Here is a 21,217-nt window from a genome sequence, read left to right as displayed (position 1 = left end):
GGAAGTTTATGGTATACTCTTAACTTGCCATTCCTTCCTTTTTCCATACCCATAGCACCTTTGGAGAATTCTGGAAGTTTATACTTTTGCACTATCTCTTACATCATCTCCGTTATTTGTCCACGTGTACTACTACACGTGAGCGGGGGATTATGTACAATACACTTGCAGAGATTGCAGAACGCAGAACTTGCAAGAACATTGGTGAAAAACATAGAAAATCAGTTTTCTCCACCATTGTCATTGGGTATCTTTCGTTATTGGGTTGAGTCTGCCGTAAGGGGGAGATTGAAGTTTTGAAGCGTATTGAAGATATTTAGTTGTTGCCTGCCTATTTGAGGGTTTACAGTTGGGTTGATTCAGTTGTTTCCACTGCCTGATTCAGTTGTTTCCGTTGCTTGCTGCCCTAGTCTTTCACTTCAAGATTTTATGTCACTATGACAATCTGAGATTCATCATTGGAATGCTATTGAAGATTGGTGAAAGCTTCGCTGATCAAGTCTACCCAGTTTTTTGAAGATCAATTATTTCAAGTTCTTGAAGATTTATTTGGGAGCTTCATTCATCTGTCAAGCCGGACTCTATTGCAACTCTGTTTCTTCCCATTTTATTCAAGTTGGGCATTAGTGCTTTATATGCGCCAACTTGAGGGGGAGTGTTAGAATGTTGGAGGGTTTTTTTTTTTTCCTTCTTATTAGTTCAAGCTGGAGCTTTTTTTTACTTATATGTATAATCCAGCTTGAGGGGGAATGTTGGAATATGTTATCCAGAATACCGTGGGGGTATTCTGGTCCTTTTGGGTAGATTTATTCTTATGATATTAGGATTAAGTTGCAGCTCTTATACAGTCAGCTAGTTAGGGGTAATTATGTCTATTTCAGTCCCTTTGTAACTTTCCTCTCTATTATAAATAGAGGGGCTTACCTATTAATGAATCTAAGCCACATTCTATCCTCTCATTCTCTCTTTCTCTCTTTCTCTCTTTCTCTCTTTCAAACTCAAGGTTCTGCTAACAGATACCATGTTAACAGCTAAGGCTGAATGCTTGAATGATCAATGTGATCACCAAGCCCCTTAATTTACAATAAAGAGAGAATGGACAGAATTACAATTAGGCCCCCTCATAGCCGACTTTACTAAATAAGTCAGCTAGGGGAAAACCCCCAAAATACCCTTTCGGGTTATATCACTCAACAGTAATTATCCATCTAGATTTATGCAACAAGTTCTGACATTGTTTTTATGATGGTTGCTGCATGTACAAAATACTGGAGCATTAAATTTCACATGCTATAAATTCTGAATAGTGAGCTCAGAGAGAGAGAGAGAGAGGTGGGTGTACTTGTTCAAGAAGCTGGATATGTCATCTACACCATTAATCCATTCAACATCTGGGCCAAATTTGACATGGCCATCCATATCCAATGTAACATGCACTCCAAAACCACCATCCTCAGGAATAGGATAAATCAAATGTTTAAAAGGAGAAACCCGAGTGTTCGAAAGTGTGAAGTAGCAACCACGAGCATAATAATTGGCAGGAATAACTCCACTCGCAAGGCCAATGAATCTTTTTGCAATGGATGAAGCACTTAAACCTCCAGAGTTCACTACAAGCTTGGGGATCAAGACAAGCGCTGGTTGCGTTGGAAATTTCTCAATGCACTTCTGAAAATCCTTGTTTTCGGCAATGTAGAGGTGAATTTGATTTCCTTCAAGGTGGCCCCCAGTTACAATAGTGTCATAGGAGAAGGTTGTTCTATGATTCTCAGCTTCTCCCTGGAACCACAAAGGTGTAACCTTCCCAGTGTAAATGAGATTGTAATTACAAAGGTGATAAACCAAAACTATGAAACAGGAATCTGTTTCAAACTTTACAAAAGATGGATAGATAAGTTGGAACAATATACCATCAAGGACAGCATGAGGGAATGAGAATCAACTATCCCAGTAGATGGTGAGAACAAAGCCTTCATACACTGGAGTTCTGGTTCCATCCGCTTAGCTTCAAAGCCCTCCATCATCCTTAGATCATTGACTCCATTTTCTATTCCACGACACAATATATCATTCAACTTGGGAATCTCTGAAGATCCTGTGGCAACTATTAATTTGCCAATTCGTTTATGAGGAACCCCATGATCAGAGCAATACTTATAAAGTAATTCCTTTCCTCTTACACAAAAAGTTGCCTGCATCAAAAGTTGAGGTTACATCCTTCTATGAATATTTTTTTTCCCCAATACAGAAAAGAAAAGAAAATTCCAAAAATAAACAAATAAAAATATTAACTTAGATAAAGTGGAGATGATAGTCATAGGTGTTGGGAGATTGTAATCTGCCCAAATAGGCAAATACTCCAATTGAGTTTTGGCAATGTCAACCTTGGACACCTAGTTGCCAGTTTGTTAAACTGGACACCTTGGGGATGACCAGAAAAATGGTTATGATGATTTTAGGAATACTAACATGTTTGTTAATGTTAACAGAATAGGATTAGAGAATGAATGCTTGGATGATTTAGTCATCCCAAGCACATCTTTATTTATAATCATAATGAAGAATGAAACAATTGTACATTAGCAATGTGGGACTAAACCACATGTACAAAATAAATAAAATAACAAAAGAAAGAGGACCAGAATACCCCCACGGTATTCTGGCCATATAGCTAATACTCCCCCTCAAGTTGGTGCATATATATCATGCATGCCCAACTTGACTAAGATAGGATGAAACAGCTTGCTACTCAGCCCCTTAGTGAATACATCAGCCAGTTGATCAGTGGACTTCACAAAGGGAACACAAATGAGGCCGGCTTCAACCTTCTCCTTGATGAAATGACGGTCAACCTCCACGTGTTTAGTATGATCATGCTAGACAGGGTTATGAGCAATGCTAATGGCAGCTTTATTGTCACAATAGAGCATCATAGGAAGATGAACAATAACACCAATATCCTGCAATAATCCTCCAAGCCACAGAAGTTCACAAATTCCTTGTGCCATTGCGCGGAACTCGGCTTCAGCACTAGACCTTGCCACAACATTCTGCTTTTTGCTACGCCATGTGACAAGGTTCCCACCCACAAAGGAACAGTAGCCAGAGAAAGATTTTCTGTCAAGAGAACCAGCCCAATCGGCATCAGTATAGGCTTCAATTTTCAAGTGACCATTGGGAGATAGAAGGAGGATTCCCTTTCCCGGAGCAGACTTCAAATACCTCAAAATACGACGGACTGCATCCATATGAGAGGAATAGGGATCATGCATGAACTGACTCACCAAACTTATAGCAACTGCAATGTCAGGGCGTGTGTGAGAAAGGTAGATTAGTTTGCCCACTAACCGCTGATAAGCACCCTTGTCAACAGGCTCACCCTCTTTCTCCCTAAGTTTTGTAGTAACTTCCATAGGAGTATCTGAAGGATGACAGTCAAGTAGCCATGTCTCAGTCAATAGATCAAGGACATATTTTCTTTGAGAAAGAAAGATGCCCTTTGAAGATCGAGCAACTTCTATCCCTAGAAAATATTTTAGGGGACCAAGATCTTTGACCTCAAACTCACGGCCAAGAAGAATTTTCAAATCCCTGATTGCAACATCATCATTACCCGTGACCACAATATCATCCACATAGACTATGAGAAGAGTAACCTTGTTACCAAGACGTCTGATAAACAAAGTGTGATCAGCATTGCTCTGTTTGTAACCTGCTGAAATCATAACCTTATGAAATCTACCAAACTAGGCCCTAGGTGACTGCTTCAAACCATAAAGGGCACGCTTCAATTTATAAACCCTGCCCTTAGTCCTGTCATCAGAAAAACCTGGTGGAATGTCCATATATACCTCCTCCTCAAGCTCTCCATGGAGGAAGGCATTTTTGACATCTAACTGCTGAAGATCCCACCCAAGATTCGCAGCATAAGATAATAACACCCTGACGGTATTGAGCTTTGCCACTGGTGCAAAGGTCCCCTGATAGTCAATTCCATAAGTCTGAGTGAACCCCTTTGCAACCAGATGTGCCTTAAACCTATCCACCGAGCCATCAGCTTTTTGTTTAACCACGAAGACCCATCTACATCCCACTGGTTTTTTCCTTGGAGGAAGAGCCACACGATCCCACGTATTATTTTTGTGTAGTGCTCTCATTTCTTCCAACATTGCTGCCTTCCACTTTCCATCTGTAGATGCTTCCTGCCAATTTCTAGGAATCGATATAGAGGAAAGAGAAGATACAAATGCACGAAAATAGGGAGAAAGAGAGTTATAAGAAACAAAATGAGATATGGGATGTAAAGTGCAAGTCCTAGTACCTTTGCGAAGTGCAATAGGTAGGTCGGAAGGAGATGGATTACCAGGAGATGAAGGATCTGTGTCTGGAGCCGGCAATTGGATGGGTACTGGTGTTATAGTGGGATGCAATTGCCCTCTGGTGGATCTGCCCCTTGTATAGGTGATCATGTTGGAGTTGTCAATTCTCTTCTGAAATTCACCAATAGTTCCCTGGACTGGAGTTAGCTCCCCCTGAATAGGAATATTAACAACACTATTTTCTATGGTCTACCCCTGTAAAGGATTCCCATTAGGTGTGGGAGGAACAGCCAGAGGTTGTTGGGCAATCTCCAAAGTAGGATGGGCAGCATCCAAAGTTGGATGGGAAGCATCCAAAAAGGGCTGGGCAGCAGCTGTGGGTGGTAAAGGGGGCTGGACAGCAGCCGTGGGTGGTAAAGGGGGCTGGACAGCGGCCGAGGGTGGTAAAGATGGCTGGGCAGCAGCCAGAAGCACCTCAGGTAAAGGAATTTCGAAAGCCACATCTTCACCAGCACTCTCCCCCTGAAGAGGTGGCGAAGAATAATAAGAAAGGGACTCATGGAAAATAACATCCATACTAACCACGGCACGGCGGGAAGGGGGATGGTAGCATTTATAGCCTTTCTGGGTTGGAGAATAACCCAAGAAAATACAACGGAGCCCCCGAGGTTCAAGTTTGCCTGGAGATTTGGTATCTCTAGCATAACACACACAACCAAACACCTTGGGAGGCATAATAAAGGAGGAATGACCAATCAAAATATCAGAGGGGCTACGGGAGTTAAGCACCCTAGAGGGCAGCCTATTGATGAGATACGCCGCCGTAAGAACCGCATCCCCCCAATATTGAGATGGGACATTTTTCGCAAACATCAAAGCTCTAGCCATTTCTAACAACTGGCGGTTTTTCCTTTCTGCCACACCATTCTGGGCAGGGGTATCAATACAACTAGTTTGATGAATGATTCCATGGTCAGCCAAATATTTTTGAAATTGTGATTCTTTATACTCTGTCCCATTATCACTTCTCAATATTTTGAGAGTAGCCTAGAACTGAGTTTGGACCATTTTATGAAAGTGCTGAAAACATAAAAAAAACCTAATTTTTTGTGTGCAAAAGATACACCAATGTGTGCGTAGAATGACAATCAATGAAAGAGACAAACCACCGATGACCAGAAATAGAGGGTTTACGATTAGGGCCCCAAACATCAGAGTGCACTAATTGAAAGCAAGAAGAACTCCTTTTATTTAAAATAGGATAATTTGAACGTGTCTGTTTGGCCAGAACACACGCCTCACAAAAAAAGTCATCCTTAGTACGAAAGGTGACCAAACTAGGAAATAAATGTGCTAAAATTCCTAAAAGGGGGTGACCTAACCTAGAGTGCCACTGGCAGAGTTCAGAAGAGACCATGGAGTTCTGGTGTAGTGGAGAAGGCAATGGTGGTGGAGAGAAGCGACCATCATCAAGCAGGTACAGCCCACCTTGCACTTTATCCAATCCAATCGTCCTCCCAGAGTCCAGATCCTGAAACACACAATGAGAAGGAAAGAAAGTGACTTTGCAGTTAAGATCACGAGTAATACTACTAATGGAAAGAAGATTAGTAGTAAAATTAGGAATATGCAAAACAGAAGTTAATGGAAGAGAGGAAGTGCAGTTGATGATTCCTTTTCCAGATATAGAAGAAAGGGAACCATCAGCTACCTTGACATTGTCTTTCCCAGAAGTGGGAGAATATCTATGAAACAAACCAGAGGAACCGGTCATATGATCTGTAGCCCCAGAATCTATGATCCACGGATGTGAAGCTACAGAAGCACAATGACCCCCAAATGGAATACCTGACCGGGCAAAGTGGGAACCTGAAGTAGCGAAGAATTGGCGTGGCGATGTAGTAGAGGCGGCAACGGAAGACCTCGGCATACGAAGGAGTGCTCGTAGATCATCCCGGGATAGACCAGGGTCGATGGCGAGAGTGGGCCGCGTGAACGCTTCTCGGTCGATGGGCCTTGGTCTTAGTCTTTGTCTTGGTCTTGGCAACCCTTTTAGCTTCGAAGTCAGCCGGTTTCCCATGAAGTTTCAAGCACTTCTCCTTGGTGTGGTAAGGTTTGTGACAATACTCACAAACAACAAACCCAGTAGTAGAATCACCAAGAGAAGCAATGCCACTAGGTGCAGGAGTGGCAGGGGCAGCAGCCTGGAGTACCGATCTGTCAATAATAGGAGGGTGCAACATGGCAGCCCAACTATTTTCTTCAGAGGAGACCAAGGCATAGGACTGTTCAATTGTGGGAAATGGCTTATGACCCAACACCTGAACCCGAATCTAATCATACTCGACATTCAAACCTGCCAAAAAATCATAGACTCTGATCTTGTCCATATGTTGTTTGTAAGAAGTAATATCAGCAGCTGTACTTGGGTGAAAGTTAGAAAAGTGGTCCAGTTGCTGCCAAAGGCTGCGCAAAGTAGCATAGTACTTGGAGACTGTCAACTCCCCCTGAGTAGTATGAAGGACCTTCTTCCTGAGTTCATAAACCTGGGCATCATTGCCAAGCTGTCCGTAAGTTTCCTTGCAAGCAGCCCAAATTTCCGAGCCTGTGTCAAGGAGAAGAAAATGGTGTTGCAACTCTATAGTCATAGAACCAATTAGGTAGGACATAAGAACTCCATTGTTGGCAAGCCACTTGTATTGAGCAGCTCCAACCTCAGTGGGCATAACAGTAGTGCCCCTAATATGACCCGTAAGGCCACGGCCAGCAATGGCAAAGGATGCAAACCTAGACCAAAGCAAATAATTACTGCCATCTAACTTGATTGGATTTGGAGAAAAAGTGTAATAATCTGGCTTGCTGGTTCCATCACCAACAGAAGTAGCAATTGAATCCACAGAGTCACCATGAAGACAGTAGAGAAGCCCAAATCGCAGAAAGGGGCTGTTGTGAAGAAAAACCCAAGAAATCCTCCAAGTTAAGGACTGAAAATTGGAGGAGAGCCTGCTGGTAGTGGTAGAACAATGGTCTCCAAAAATCAGCAACAGTAGCCAAGTAAATCCCTTAGATCGATTTTTACAGGGTTTTGGAAAAAACCCTGAAATTGATAAGATCGATGTAGGGAAGAACAAGAGAAAAATCTCAGCAGATGGAGCTGAAACTAGGATCGAGTGGTGCTCTAGTAATGCTGAATCACTCTGCCAAATATCAGCCGCCACAAGAACCTGCAAACCCTAGATCGATAATGCTCAGGGTTTTGAAAAAACCCTGATTTGGTGGAAGAATAATCGATCTAGGATGTCTTCAAACTTGGTGGAGATAGGAACTAATCCAGAATAGTAAATACTGCTGCAGTTCTTGAGTCTTCAATGATGTAGATTGCTTCCTTGGAAGGGAGTGAGAGCAGTCCACAAAAAAACAGAATCTTCAAATATCACAGGCAGCAACAGGAGCTAAAATTGTCCCTATCGATCAAATAACTTGATCATAGAATGAGGTAATGGAGGGCAGCCACTGGATCTATTGATCACCTCATCAGTGCTGCCCTAATAGGGGTGAATGAAGAAAAAAACTTGCGAATGAGAGGGGAGGAGGCTGAAATAGAGAAAGGAAGAGAAGGGGGGGTCCCTAATTCGAATTCTGCTTTGATACCATGTTAACAGAATAGGATTAGAGAATGAATGCTTGGATTTAGTCATCCCAAGCACATCTTTATTTATAATCATAATGAAGAATGAAACAATTGTAAATTAACAATGTGGGACTAAACCACATGTACGAAATAAATAAAATAACAAAAGAAAGAGGACCAGAATACCGTGGCCATATAGCTAACAGTTAAGTTTGAAAGGTTGATATATTCCCAAGATAGCTCTATTGGACTTGATAGGAGATGTAAGCATTAAGCCTGTACTAAACCGGATGTATCAAACAAGTTGTGAAAAGAAATTGAAGAAGCTGGCAACCACAGCTTATTCAGGCTTCACCAAGCCATAGTAATTCAGGAATTGACAAAGGCCAATGACTTGGAAGGAGCTACACACGCAAAGGATAAGGTGATCAAGTCCATGATTCAACAAAATTAAGTTCTAAATTTGTAAATCACAATGTATTCTATGTAACAACTCCAACTGCCTAGATGCCCTTTAAACATGTGTAATAAGCATAGTACAAAAACTCGTTAAAACACGATCGAGATTTCGAGAATTTTGAGAATCTCAATGATACCGAAACGAAACACGCCTTCGAATTGAAAAATTACAATAACTCAACCGAAATTTCGGTCATCTCGCAAAATTTCGGTACATTGTAACATCTCACCGAAATATCAGCAAGATGTTACAAACCCATATCATAAAATGTCAAAATCTCATGAGTCTCGGTCGAGAGCTCACAAGGCCTGCTTTTTCCATTTTCTTCCACCCATTTCTTCCTCCTTCACTTCTCTTTGGTATTTTTGAACCGGCCTTCGAATCTTCACCACATCACGGTGTCGAAATCTTTTATCTGTATGTATATTATTTTTTTTATTATGACTTATGAGTTTACTTGTTTAAATTGCTTATTAGTTATTATGTTCTCTAGTACTTAAAGTCTTAAACAATGTGTATGTGTAAAGTATGTGCAAATGTGTAATTAACTAAATTATACATTAGGATTCGGCCATATACTGCCAATCAATGGCGCAAATCCAAAACACCCCTTTGGGTGACTATTTTTGCAATTTGAACATTTACATGTGTTTATATAGCCTAAAATAGGGTTTCCATGAAGTTTCAAGCCTTAACTTGGCCTAAATATTTCGGTCAAACCGAAATACAAAAACGAAACAAGATTTTAAACCTTGGTAATAAGTCACCCATAATGCATAGGTAGTCAACCAATTTCTTTGGAGAACAAATTGACAATATTCTTTGACTTAACAAAAAGGGCGATCAACTAGCTACAAGCTGTGGTCAACCGACAAAGGTTGGATGATGACTAGCCAGTCAGTCCCATGCACCAGACAATCCATCTGGTTGTCCCTTTCTAGATGGACGACCATCCCAATTCATGGTTGACCATAGAACACCTTGTTTTGTCAGGAAATCTTCCTGAGAGCAAGGGTTTTGTGCAAAGATGGTGGATGGTTGACTCTTGACTGTGTCCTAGAAGGACAACCAGCCAAAAATAGACATGATGTGATCCCAGATCCAGCAACCTTGAGTTTAGATTAAAGTGGGCCTCATGGATATATGCCTCATTACGCAGAATCGTAAGAAATGTTAGCTTATTTACCCTAAGATAAGGTGGTGGAGTTTAAAAAGAGATACCTTGAAATCATTTACTGAGAAGTGGTCAAATAAGGAAAGTGGGACTTTGAGGGAGCCACAAAGAGAATGTGGAACGAGATGACTACTTGTATTAAGGTTACTAAAGATGTCCTAGGCAAATCGAAAGGAAAACACCATTCCTCTAGGAAGATTTAGTGGTGGGATGATGAGGTTTAAGCAACCATTAAGACTAAGGAAGCTAGGTTTAACATATGGCAAAGGATTAAGGATGTAGATGATCTAAAAAGGTATAAATCTGCCAGAAATGAAGCTAAGAAGATTGTGGGAAAAGAAAGGACGAAGAAATATGAAAATCTTTAGGGAAATTCTCAGCGTCACCCCCTGAGTTATCCCGTTATTTTAATCCAACCCCACTAAGTACCAAAATATCAAATCTGGCCCAAAAACTAACGAGGTTAGCCTTTTAACAGTTAATTAGTGATGTCAGAAGGTTAGATTTTTTTAAAAGACTATTTTGCCCTTCCCCTTAAAACAAATGAACCAAGTCTTCTTCGTCCTCAACCAACGAAGAAGCCTTCTCATTTCTACAACTTGTTGCCTCATCTTCCTCTTCGTCCCAAGAAGCCTTTCCATCTTGCAGGCTTGACGTTGATTCAATTGTTGATTTTAATTATTTAGATCAGATAAATTTGTAAGCCAAAAGATGATGAAAAAAAGGAAAAGAAAGGAAAGATTCAAGATTTGGGAGTGGGCAGCTTAGATGACGCAGGTTCTATTGTTCGACTGGGTTAGAGAACCAGATGCTGAACGAGTAAAGAGCTCTAATGGGAACGACGGAGGAAAGGTAGAGATCTCGAGACATGGTGCCTGGTTCAACGAACTTGAAGACACTAACGAGGAGGGAGAGCCAAGGAATGCAAGGATGAGCAAAAGGCCGGTGAGAGAGATTGGAAATGGCTAGTTGTACATCTTCTTGTCTAGGATGTACTTGTTGTACATGATTACAGTGAAACTCAGGAAGATCCATATGGCCACGTATGTGTATGAGAGCAGGATCTTCTTCACCATGCTCTCGCTCAGAGAACCTCCCTTGTCCCTTCCCCATTTTTTTTCTTCTGTTCCTGTTTCAGATAAGAAGAGGAAGAAGAAGATGAATCAAGGAAACGCTAACCCTCAGAGACGGACTGCGCGAGAGAGAGAGAGAGAGAGAGAAGAAAGTAAGTGGGTAGGTAGGTTAAACAGGAAAGATTTCAGGATGAAGGGACGGCAAGTTGCAGAAATTTATTAAAAAAAAAAAAGGGTGAAGGAGGGTCACGATGCAAAGGTTGGAACCACTGTCAGGGTTCTCTGCCTCATTTGGATCCTTCGCCGGATTCCTTAATGGCTGGAATCCGCTCCTGCTTTAGCCGCTGCAATTTACACACAAAAAAAGGGGAAAAAACAATCAGCCTCGAAGGTTTGAGCGCATTTCTGTAGGAATCGGGGGAGCTTCCTAATGTAGTCCTAGGTAGAAGTAATCCCACTAGGAACCAGGGTAATAGGATCTCTTAACAAGGCTGGCTGATTGGGACAGCTTAGGCTAATTAGGGCAGAATTAGGATTATGGTTAGGGTTTCGACTTAGGGTTTTATTTGATAATGATGTGCAAAATTTTATGAGTCTAATGGTATAAGTTGGATCAAATTTGGTTGAGGTTGGAATTCTAGGGTTTTGGGTAGGATGCCTTATGAAAATGGACTGTTTGTAAGATCTAGGGTTTAGGGACAGATTTTAGGGAAGAGGTTTATAGGGTATTAATGGGCAGGTCTAGGGGATTATTTTGGTATAAAGAAGTTAGGGTTTGGATGAGTTACAAAATTCTGCAGTTCTGGACAGAAGTGTGTTGCAGGTTTTAGGGTTCTAATGGATCTATGGATTAATGGAAGGGATGATAATAGGAGTAGATGGAGCTTAGGTTAGAGGATTAGAAGAAGAAGGTTAAATGCTGAATTAATAAACTACTTACTTGAAAGATTAAATCTTCAATGGTAGCAGCTTTGAAGAACTAGAAGAAGGACCTCCCGATCTACAAGATGCAAGGAGTCGATCGGAGTCCACCAATCCCTTCACCTTGATATTACCCACAAGGTAGCCTTGATATTACTCACAAGGTTCACTCAACAGAGCAGAGCAGCAGCTATGGCAGCAAACAAAAGCTTTTTCATTAATCAACTTCGTGTTCAATGCTGGCCTCCCTTACAAACTTATATAGAAGACTCAAAAATAGACTTAGACACTAAAAAGGAATGGCCTAACCTTATCCCTAACCTATTATGCAACTTAAACCAACTAGGAAACTCAAATAGACTCAAAATAGAGTCCTAATGACTTAAAACAACTTAAACTACTTAAAATGAAGAAGATTCCCTAGTAGCCAATAGGATGTAAGAACCTCTTAGCCAATAGGATCACTTCACTTAAATTAGACCAATTGAACCAATTGGATGCAACCAATTTAAACCGGTTCAATTAAAAACACAAAATAAAAACTAAGTATTGGGCTAATCCCGTATGCAACCTATATACCCCTATTTTAGGCCCACTAAAGTGGCCTAATACATAGAAAACCCTTGGGAACAAAGGCCCAACATATATATATCCCAACCCTACACTAATTCCCAATGAAAAAAGCCCTATTTGATGATGAATCTGCATCACTTCCCCTTGAGAAGCTGAGTAGGGAGAGATTCCTTCATCTTTCGAACTCCTCTGGTCAATATTTGATTATAGGAATGAGGAAAAGTGGAAATTGAAAAAAATGAGAGAGAATCGAAAACGATGAAAAGAAAGGAAATGGAGAGATGGGTTCTTCTTACCGGAGCTGGGAGAAGAGGGTCTTTGCCTGTGTAGGTCTTTATATCAGTGATCAAGGAAGAGAAGAGTTCATTGTGAAGCCCATCTGCCATTTTCTGTTCCTGCTTCTCAGGAAGCAAAAATAATAACACAGAGTAGCAGATTTGGCTGGTTTGTAATGTTTTAGTGTAGAGGGTAGTTTAGTCATTTGCATTATACACAGTTAACCCCGTTAGTTTTTGGGCCAGATTTGATATTTTGGTACTTAGTGGGGTTGCATTAAAATCACGGGATAACTCAGGGGGTGGCGTTGATAATTTCCCATAACAATCTAAGTACAAAGGAAGAGGAAACGACTATCTATAATAGAGCTAAAATGAGGGAAAGGAAGCGTAGAGATCTTGACCATGTTAGATGTATTAAAAGTGAATCTTGAGAACCGTGGGATTGAAATATTATCTCTTTACTTCACGGTTTTATTATATTTCCCTCTTTGACTAGTTTGCCCTTAGGCTGCAATTCGCATTATAAATAAAGTGGACCTCTGTCATTAATGACAAATCATATTATTCTCCAAACTCTGATTCTAAACTTGGCATCAGAGCCCAAAACCCTAGGAAATCTTTCTCGTTTTTCACGTTGTCCTTCACCGCTGCCGCCACTCGCTGGAAGTCGTAGCCTCCTCATCTACCATGGTAGACGATCACCGCACTATGCACTCTTAAGTTTTTCATTAAGCCACGCCTCAATCACCGTGCCTTCCACCGCCTTGTCCGCCAACCTTCCCCCCCCCCCTCTAGTGTTCGTCTTCAATGATGTTGTGATAACAAACCCGCAATTAGTATTGCCCATAATCCAATGCAGCATGACCGTACAAAGCATGTGGAGATCAACAAACACTTCATCAAAGAGAAGCTAGAAAGTGGACAGATTTGTATGCCTTTTGTGAAGACCGATGATCAATTGGCTGATGTCTTCACTAAGGGGTTGGGTGGGAAATTATTTCATCCTATTTTGTTCAAGTTGGGCGTGTGTGATATTTATGCACCAACTTGAGGGGGAGTGTTGAGTTATGTAGCCCGCAAGGGCATTATGGGGTTTTTTCCCCCATAGCCGACTCATTAGTTAGAGTCAGCTATGAGGGGGTATTATTGTAATTTTTTGTTCTCCTCTTTTATTATAAATAAAGGGGCTTGGAGATCCTATTGATCACTCAAGCATTCAGTCCTAAAGGCTACTAACATACTTTGATTATCCCAACACCTGACACTTATTGGGCTAAGATCAGAGAGCAAATGGAAAAGAACATCGAGATAAATTCAAGTCTTGAGATTGAAGGACAAATTACAGTAGCACATGAAGAAATGCTTTTACTTATAGAGCAGCAGCAGTAAGTTTGTCAGAAAAGAAATTTAAAAAAAAAAAAAAATTGGACTATCTTTCACACTTCACAACAGCAGCTGGAAGTCTGGAACAAGGTCCCACAGGAAGGGGCTTGGCACCCTCCATTGTGACCTAGTGGCCACGAGTTCAAGTCAGGAAACTGCCTCTTCGCAAAGTGGGGGTAAGGCTGCATACATATGACCCTCCCTCGACCCCGCTGTGGGAGCCTCAAGCACTGGGTACGTCCTTTTAGATGGAACAAGGTCCCAACACATTCGGTATCAGTAAGTTCCTATCCCCACAGCAAAACAAGCATATTGAGGAGAACCAGCAGGCATCCAAAAGCAAGCTATGGCCAATTATCGGATATGTTTATGAAGCTTATCCCAATAGAAAATTTTAGTCATTTCAAAAAGATGACAAGAATTGAAGCATCTTGAGCAAAAGGGGACTCTTGAAAGTAAATAGAAGAAAAATTCAGGAGTCCCAAATCATTAGTTGGAACTCTACTTTTTTGTTTTATTTTATGGCAAAAGGTTATTTGCATGGTCATACATTTAACCGTGTGATCCCCCCTATTTGATGAAGCATTCTCATGCATGAACTCCTTCCATATAGAAAGAAGGATCTCCATATGGTCTTTATTGACCTGGAAAAAGCCTATGACCGAGTCCCTAGAAATTTAATCTAGCATACTCTAGTTAAGAGAGGAGTATCGAATAAATATGTGGATGTAATTAAAGATATGTGATGCAGATTCACCATCAAACATGGCTTGTTTTCTTAGGAATAAGTCCAAGGTTGGGTTCTATACATGTTGGGCCTTTGATCGCATCGGTTTTCAATGTAATAAGCCACTTTTATGGCCCTAAAGTATGGGCAATGGTTGCATACGGGATTAGATAGTCTATTTCTCTACTTAGTTTATTATTAAGTTGGTTTGGGTTAGTTCAATTGAACCGGTTGGTTCAATTTAAGTTGTGGTCAAGTCTAGTGGTCTAGCTGAAGTTATTTACTTTCTATTTTCAGCCTAACCTTCTAATTCCGTTACACCCTTCCCCTGCTCAATCCAACAATCACCTTTCTCCCATCTTTTGAGCACTTCTTCCCCATCCTATAGCCTCCACTCAATCTCCTTTTTAGCCCAAGCTAACCTGCAGATCACCTTCCACAAGAAATCTCCCTAAAACCCATCAAAACCCCACTTTCCCAGCCTGCAGACCAAATCGGCAGAGATAACTGCCCTACTGCAGATCTGTTTGCCTAATCTCTTGACTTCCCTGTTATTCTAGACCTATTCCCTCTCCTTTACCTTTACCCTCAGCCTATCCATTGATACACCGACCCAACCCAACCTTAACCCCTTTGAATTGAACCTTTTTCCCTGATTTCAGATCCTGTTCTGGGACCGGTTGAACCTTCAATTCTGTCCTACATTAAGTGGTATCAGAGCTATGGCAGAGAACAGTTTAAGAACTCCAGACCAACCTGATCCTATGGCTAGGGTGTTGGAGATGTTCCAGCAATTGCTTGATTAGATGACAACAAGGGAGAATCCATGTGTTACCCCTACACAAGGTAGTTGTGCACCTCTTGAAGGTGAGGTAGAACATCCAGAACAATCTACAATAGACAGCTGTACTCAGAAGTTAATGGATAGGGGTCCACAAAGGAGGACTGAAATTACTACAAAGAAGGTGAAGCCCGAATTTCCCTACTTCGATGGACAGACAGATCCATACCTATTCCTTGATTGGTTAGATTCTCTAGATGAATATTTTGACTGGTGTAGAACAACTGAGGAAAGGAAGCTTCACTTTGTTAGCTTGCGATTGACTGGTCGTGCTAGAGAATGGTGGACATTCCATCAAGAGAGGCTTAAAGTTAGAAGGCGTGAACCTAGGACTTGGGAGAGATGAAGCACGAGTTGAAGAACAAGTGTACCTACCAAGCTACCAAAGCATATCCCAAGGAGACTCACCCTTCGACTAGGTTACTACCAAAAGGCTTCAAAATTGAAGACAACTTGAAGCAACCATCAATGAAATTTAGTTCACAAATTGAGGATTGTTGGAAGTCAAGCACCACTAATGTTAGAGCACAGGCTCAACTCAACTTTGCACCATCAAAGGAAGAAACGAAGGAAGCATTCAAAGAGAATGAGCTTGAAGTTGAAGATAAAGCTGAAGTTATCACAATGAACTGTGTGATAAACAAAAGACGGTGCTTGAAGCTTCCAACACGAAAGGTCAACATGTGGAAGATTTTATTGAAGAAGTCTACGTTGAAGAGATCAAAGTAGACCAAGCTGATACAGTGGAAGATGAGGTAGTGGTCGAGAACACTTCAAAAGAAATCATCAACATTCAAGACGTTGTTCTTGAAGAGGTAGAGCTTGTGCCTCAAGTCTTAGATGAGAATGTTACCAACGTTGAGGACTCTATGAATATGACATTCATATATGATATTGACTCAGAGGTCGAGCACATAGAGTTTGTTATGCCACCATGGTTCTTTGAAGGGAAAGCTCCACTCCTTGAAGACTTTATTCCTAATGTTCCTACATCACCAGAGTTTTGTTTGGGAATGGTCAAAGCTGCTACTCACATGTTGTTTCCCCCTCATCGCTGCAAAATTCAAGGACGAATTTTTTCAAGCTGGGGAGAGTTGATGCAAATTCATCACCAAACATGGCTTGTTTTCTTCGGAATAAGTCTAGGGTTGGGTTCTATACATGTTGGGTCTTTGATCCCATGGGTTTTCAATGTAATAGGCCGCTTTTATGGGCCTAAAGTATGGGTAATGGTTGCATACGGGATTAGGTAGTTTATTTCTCTACTTAGTTTATTTTTTAGTTGGTTTGGGTTAGTTCAATTGAACCGGTCGGTTAAATTTAAGTGATGGTCAAGTCTAGTGGTCTAGCTGAAGTTATTTACTTTCTATTTTCAGCCTAACCTTCTAATTTTATTACACCCTTCCCCAGCTCAATCCAACCATCACCTTTCTCCCATCTTTTGAGCACTTCTTCCCCATCTTATAGGTTATAGCCTCCACTCAATCTCCTTTTTAGCCCCATCTAACCTGCAGATCACCTTCCACAAGAAATCTCCCCCAACCCCATCAAAACCCCACTTTCCCAGCCCGCAGACCAAATCGGCAGAGACAACTGCCCTGCTGCAGATCTGTTTGCCCAATCCCTTGATTTCCCTGTTATTCTAGACCTATTCCCTCTCCTTGAGTCTCAGCCACCAATATACGGCTGACTAGATGAATGCCATAAGTACCTTCATCAGTAGCATCATCCTCATCAAATTCAGCTCCACTATAATCAGCATCATCGAATGGGTATGGGAGTAGATCAGAATCGTCCTCCTCCGGTGTATTGTGAACTTCAACAACAGCATTTACTTTGACGGAGTGGACAATACTTAACATAATGTCCAGTTTCTTGACAATGGAAACATTGTGCCTTGTTGCCACCATAGGATCCTTACCTTTGTCTTGTCTGGTAAAGGTTGTGGGTCAATTAGGGGCTGTTGTAGCAGGTTTTTGTGCTGGAAGATTTTTCTTATTCTCTCCAGTCTGATAACCAAACCTCTTGTTATTGGAAGCCAATAACTCTTCAGCATGTAGGGCCTTCTCAAAGTAGTCTCTAACATTCACGACATCAACAATGCCAATGGCCCTATTAATTTCAGGCTTGAGAGAGTTGAAGCAGATTCATCACCAAACATGGCTTGTTTTCTTAGAAATAAGTGTAGAGTTAGGTTCTATACATGTTGGGCCTTTGGTCCCATGGGTTTTCAATATAATACCCACTTTTATGGGCCTAAAGTATGGGTAATGGTTGCATATGGGATTATGTAGTTTATTTCTCTACTTAGTTTATTTTTAAGTTGGTCTGGGTTAGTTCAATTGAACCAGTCGGTTCAATTTAAGTTGTGGTCAAGCCTAGTGGTCTAGCTAAAGTTATTTACTTTCTATTTTCAGCCTAACCTTCTAATTCCATTACACCCTTCCCCTGCTCAATCCAACAATCACCTTTCTCCCATCTTTTGGGCACTTCTTCCCCATCCTATAGCCTCCATTCGATCTCCTTTTTAGCCCAATCTAACCTGCATATCACCTTCCACAAGAAACCCTAAAACCCATCAAAACCCCACTTTCCCAGCCTGCAAACCAAATCAGCAGAGACCACTGCCCTGCTGCAGATCTGTTTGCCTAATCCCTTGACTTCCCTGTTATTCTAGACCTATTCCCTCTCCTTTACCTTTACCTTCAGCCTATTAATTGATACACCAACCCAACCCAACCCAACCTTAACCCCATCGAATTGAACCTTTTCCCTGATTTCGGATCCTGTTCTAGGACTGGTTGAACCTTCAATCCTGTCCTACATTAATATGTATGAGGGTGTGGAGACTAGTGTGAGATCTATGGGAGGTCAAGCAAGGAATTCCCAATTACGATTGGGTTATATCTGGGATCAGCCTTAAGCCCTTATCTATTTGCGTTTATCATCAACAACCTAACCAAGAACATTCAAGACGAAGTCCCGTGGTGTATGCTCCTCACCGATGATATCGTTTTAGTGGATGAGACAAAAGAAAGGATTAACGCTAAGTTGGAGCTATGGAGATTAAACTTGGAAACAAGAGACTTTAAGATTAATAGAACGAAAACGGAGTATATGATGTGTAATTTTAGTTACACTATGATGACTACTGACATGATGAATTGAGGAAAGAGAGATCCGGCAAAGTGACTATTTTAGATATCTGAGGTCAATCATAAATAAAGAAGGCGACATAAAGGATTATGTTTCACAGAGAATTAAAGTGGGATGGATGAAGTGAAGAGGTGCGTCCAGTGTGTTGCATGACAGACGTATTCTTTTAAAGCTTAAAAGAAAGTTCTATAGGACTGTTGTATGACCGGCAATGATGTATGGGGCAAAATGTTAGGTAGCTAAGAAGTGTCATATTGAGAAGCTATGTGTAGCAAAGATGAGGATGTTAAGATGGATGTGCGGAAAACTAGGAAGGATAAAGTAAGGAACGAACGAATTAGAGCTAACTTTGGAGTTAACCCGATCAACGTCAAGCTCTGAGAGAGTCGCTTGAGGTGGTATGGTCATGTTCAACGGAGGCTTAGGGAGCCCCAGTAAGGAGCGATATGATCTCAATTGAAGGAGCTAAAAGAACTAAAGGCAGGCCTAAAATGACCATAGAAGAAGTTGTGAAGAAGAACATGCTTAGTCTAGGCTTTGTTCAAGTATGACCTCGGATAGAACCTGTTGGAGGCCAAGGATCCATGTAGCAGACCCCATTTAGCTGAAATCCTCATGACTTGCTGAGTTGTGCCTCTTTCCATCTACTTTCTTCTTTCTTCTCTCATCTTTTATTTTATTTTCCACCGTTCATTTGTCATTTTCCTTTTTTTATTTCTCGTCTCATTTCCCACCCCTCTTTTCTCATATCTTCATTCCCCCTTTTTTTTTGTTTAGACCTCAGTTTTCCCTACCTTGTTTTGTTTGGATCCATGTAGCCAACCCCATAAGTTGGGAAAAGGCTGAGGTTTTTTTTTTTTTTTGGGGAGGGTGAGGGGGGGGAGGAGAAGGGTTGATTATTAGAATTAGAACCCAATTACATAGTCAATTTTAAGTTTTTTCTTTTTCTTTTGGATCTCTAGTTTTCTAGTTAAGTTAATTTTTCATTATCAACAACCCGAGTACCAAAAAAGAAGAAAGAGAAAATCAAGTATAAGCTTTATTAATGTAAATATATATATATATATATATATATATATATATATATATATATCCAGTGGAAGAAATTCCCAAATTACAACACAAAAGTATATTCTTAAGGTGAAGTTCAAGAGAAAAAAGAAGAATCAGGTCGAAAAGAGAGAAAATCGTAAATGAGTTACTTTTAACTTTGGGGGCAACAACAAAACAATAAATTTAATTTCGGGAAATTGATTACCTTGAGCGAGTTGGGAGGGTAATAAATTCCAGCATGGATGACTTCGCTGTTGCGAGAACTGGTTCCAGTACCGAAAGTGGAAGCAGATTCGATGACCAAAACTTCTCTACCCTTCAATGCAAGCTCTCTCGCCACAGCAATCCCAACCACCCCTGCTCCAATCACAACACAATCTACTGTTTCTTTCGGGATTTTATCGGAAAGAGTATATAAAAACTTTGATCCAGCGCATCGGGGTGTGCTTCTTATGGAATTCTTTAACGTTCTAAGAGCTGATCGCAGCATCTTCAAATGGGAATCACTCAGAATTACTGCGAGTTCCCAGTTTTTTAGTTACTTCCCAATCGTTTCATCGTCAGTGGAGCTCATCCATGTTATCCATCTGTGTATGTTTTTAGCCAATACAAGCTTCCCCTAAAGAAAGCTGACAATGAGCGTAGCCGGACGAATTATCCATTTGAGTATGCTTTTATCCAATAGAACCTTTCCCTGAAGAAAGCTGTCAATGACCGTGGCCTGTGATGAGGCATAAGACACCCCACCTATCAGAGGCTGCCACGTGGCCGACCCGACCTCAGTCCGAGAACCGAGTTGGGCCGAGCAGGAAATTGGGCCGACCCCTTATCCGATAAGTCACTTGACGAAGCCTGGTTTGAGCGAGCTGGCCGGTGGCTGAGGCCGAGATTACACGGGTCAGCCATAGACTCCTAGCCGACCTCATGGCCGAGACCAAAGTCCCCCCGGGCCGACCTTGTAGGCCGAGCCCTCCTCCATTGAGGCTCTCATGGCACCCCACCGGGGATCTCCGGGCCACGACAGCACATCCCGAGAATCACGGGATAAGGACCGAGCCACGATCCCAGGGCAACACAGAATCACGCTCTACATGGACTCTTACCTTAATAAGAGTCCGACCCCGAAAATAACTCTCCACTCCGCTCTACGCGAGAGAACCTTCCGAAAGAAGGACTCCTACCATACTAGGACTCTCCCAGCCGTCTCATCTCCTCCTTACTCTATAAATACCCGGGTATTGAGCTCTATTCGACATCTTGCTTTTTACTACGCGATTCTGTGTCGCGTTGAAGACCCGACTTGAGCATCGGAGAGTCCTAGGCCGGAGCCACACCGGCCCTCCTGCGCTCATTGCTTGGTTTTTGCAGGTTCATCCACGGGCGAACCAACTACCGGAGGTTTTCATACGCAACAGATTTGGCGCCGTCTGTGGGAACGACATCAGCAAGCATCATCGTTTCTGCCAAATCCTAGAACAATAATAATGGTGCATACGAGGTCAGGGCAGCATGGCTCTACTTCCCGTACAGAGGAGCCGCAACCCGTTGTGCCGACGAGACGATCACCGCCCCCCGAAGCCTCTCGGCAGGGGATATACAGAAGACCCCCTAGGGCAGGTGGTGCGCAG

General features: G+C 41.7%; 1 protein-coding gene across 2 annotated transcripts in view; it reads right to left on the bottom strand.

The window, feature by feature from the left end:
• The window catches only part of LOC122642969 (L-2-hydroxyglutarate dehydrogenase, mitochondrial), a 65,255-nt gene extending 45,025 nt beyond the window's left edge, over positions 1-20,230 (bottom strand). For both annotated transcript variants that reach the window (XM_043836596.1, XM_043836594.1), the window contains exons 1-3: positions 19,795-20,230; positions 1,911-2,192; positions 1,343-1,779 (exon numbers count right to left, since the gene is read on the bottom strand). In XM_043836596.1, the coding sequence (XP_043692531.1) occupies positions 1,343-1,779; positions 1,911-2,192; positions 19,795-20,079 (1,004 nt within the window). In that variant the 5' untranslated portion in view covers positions 20,080-20,230. The remainder of the gene's footprint in view (positions 1-1,342; positions 1,780-1,910; positions 2,193-19,794) is intronic.
• Between the last annotated feature and the right edge of the window lie 987 nt (positions 20,231-21,217).

Source organism: Telopea speciosissima, chromosome 10 (assembly GCF_018873765.1).
Source record: "Telopea speciosissima isolate NSW1024214 ecotype Mountain lineage chromosome 10, Tspe_v1, whole genome shotgun sequence".
In the NCBI taxonomy this organism is placed as follows: Eukaryota; Viridiplantae; Streptophyta; class Magnoliopsida; order Proteales; family Proteaceae; genus Telopea; species Telopea speciosissima.
Note: the sequence above shows the minus strand (reverse complement) of the source record. Positions and strands in the feature narration are given on the sequence as shown.